This window comes from Eulemur rufifrons, chromosome 7 (assembly GCF_041146395.1).
Source record: "Eulemur rufifrons isolate Redbay chromosome 7, OSU_ERuf_1, whole genome shotgun sequence".
In the NCBI taxonomy this organism is placed as follows: Eukaryota; Metazoa; Chordata; class Mammalia; order Primates; family Lemuridae; genus Eulemur; species Eulemur rufifrons.
The window spans coordinates 44,293,132-44,294,857 of NC_090989.1; the positions used below are offsets into that span (position 1 = coordinate 44,293,132).

At 32.3% G+C, this 1,726-nt stretch overlaps 1 protein-coding gene across 1 annotated transcript; it reads right to left on the reverse strand.

Moving 5' to 3' along the window:
- Positions 1-344: 344 nt before the first annotated feature.
- On the reverse strand, positions 345-1,319 carry LOC138386210 (olfactory receptor 5H2-like). The gene has a single exon (XM_069472495.1). It carries the CDS (start codon positions 1,272-1,274, stop codon positions 345-347), a length of 930 nt encoding a protein of 309 aa, XP_069328596.1. The 5' UTR covers positions 1,275-1,319.
- Positions 1,320-1,726: the final 407 nt, after the last annotated feature.

Genomic DNA, 1,726 nt, shown 5'->3' on the forward strand with positions numbered 1-1,726 from the left:
ATTAGTATGAACATGTCATACTCAAATCCTTATCAGATAAACCACTATCCTAGCATATAATGCATTTATGAAGCAACATTAAATAACATACAAGACAGTAAAAAAATTGATTTTCTTTCTGCTATAATTATGCTATTTTGACATGAACACTTGATTAAAATTCTTTGAATGCTTTTGAATAAAATCAGAATATTTAATTACCTTATTAGGTACTTTATGTAATTACAATGGTGAGAAAATAATAATTGCAAAACAAAGCCAAACACTAGAAAAAACATAGGTATCTCTAAAGCACAATTTTGTGATTAGTTTACTAAAAAAGAGAAAAAAGATTAGTATGAGATCTAAACATTTCTTTTTAACATTTTTGTTAGTGAATCTATGACTTGCTTATTTCTCAAGCTGTAGATAATGGGATTTAGTAAAGGAATTATGACCATGTAAAATAGCGAGTCCATCATATCTTGATCATCAGCTTGTGGAGATCGAGGGTGCACATACATGTAAAGAGTAGAACCATAGTATAAAGAAACAGATAAGAGATGAGCTCCACAGGTGGAGAAGGCTTTCCTTAGGCCTTTACCAGACTTCTTTTTTAAGATTGTAAAGAGAATAAATGTATAAGAGACAAGAACAGTCACAATGGTGAATACTTGAATTAAACCTGAGAACACAAAAACCATTAGATAATTAATAGAAGGGTCAGTACAAGAAATCTTTAACAATGGCATAATGTCACAGTAAAAGTGATCTATTATGTTGGAATTACAGAAGGTTAATCTGAACAAAAAGCCTTCATGAAGTAGGGCATGAACAAAGCCACCTAAAAATGACAAGACTAATAGCCGGACACATAGTCTATTGTTCATAATCACTGGATAGAGTAAAGGTTTGCATATGGCTACATAGCGATCATACGCCATTGCTGTCAAGAGAAAACATTCTGTTGTTACACTGATTGTAAAGGAAAAAAATTGTATCATGCATTCAGAGAGAGATATCATCTGAATCTTGGCTAAGAAGCTGGCCAGCATCTTGGGGGTCACTGTGGAAGATATCCAAGCATCCACAAAGGCTAAACTCCCAAGAAATAAATACATGGGGATGTGAAGCTGAGGATCATTCCAAATGACTGTAATCAGACCAAGGTTCCCCATGATGGTGATGAGATATATCACGAAGAATGCCAGGAACAGGGGAATTTTCCACTCTGGTTGATTTGTAAGTCCTGTGAGAATGAACTCTGTCAGCAATGTTGCATTTTCCTTTTCCATGTCCTCATTTGGTGTCCTCTGAAATAAAATGCAGTGAATGTAAAAAAATACATATATTCATAGGTAATTACTATAAGTTGAAATTGGGAGAAGGGAGTTGAAATAAAATCGAACTCTTATCAGATTGCCTATAATTTTATTTATTACTACTAAACCGAAGGAAACTAGAGGGAAAATACAATTACTGTCCATTCATTCAAAATAAAATAAAATGCAGTAAATGTAAAAAGAATATATGCAATATCATTATGAATTGAAATTGAGGAAGAGATATTAACATAAACTGTATACTCATCAAAGCCCTCTTAATTTCATCAGTAGTATACTTGATGGACACAATATTTGAGAAATTGAATAAATGAAAAAAATGCTATGTATCTTTTCAAAAATGTACAGTAATTAACGGATTTATAAAACAAGAGAAGCAGTCTACTTGTGCACTAAATTTCAGT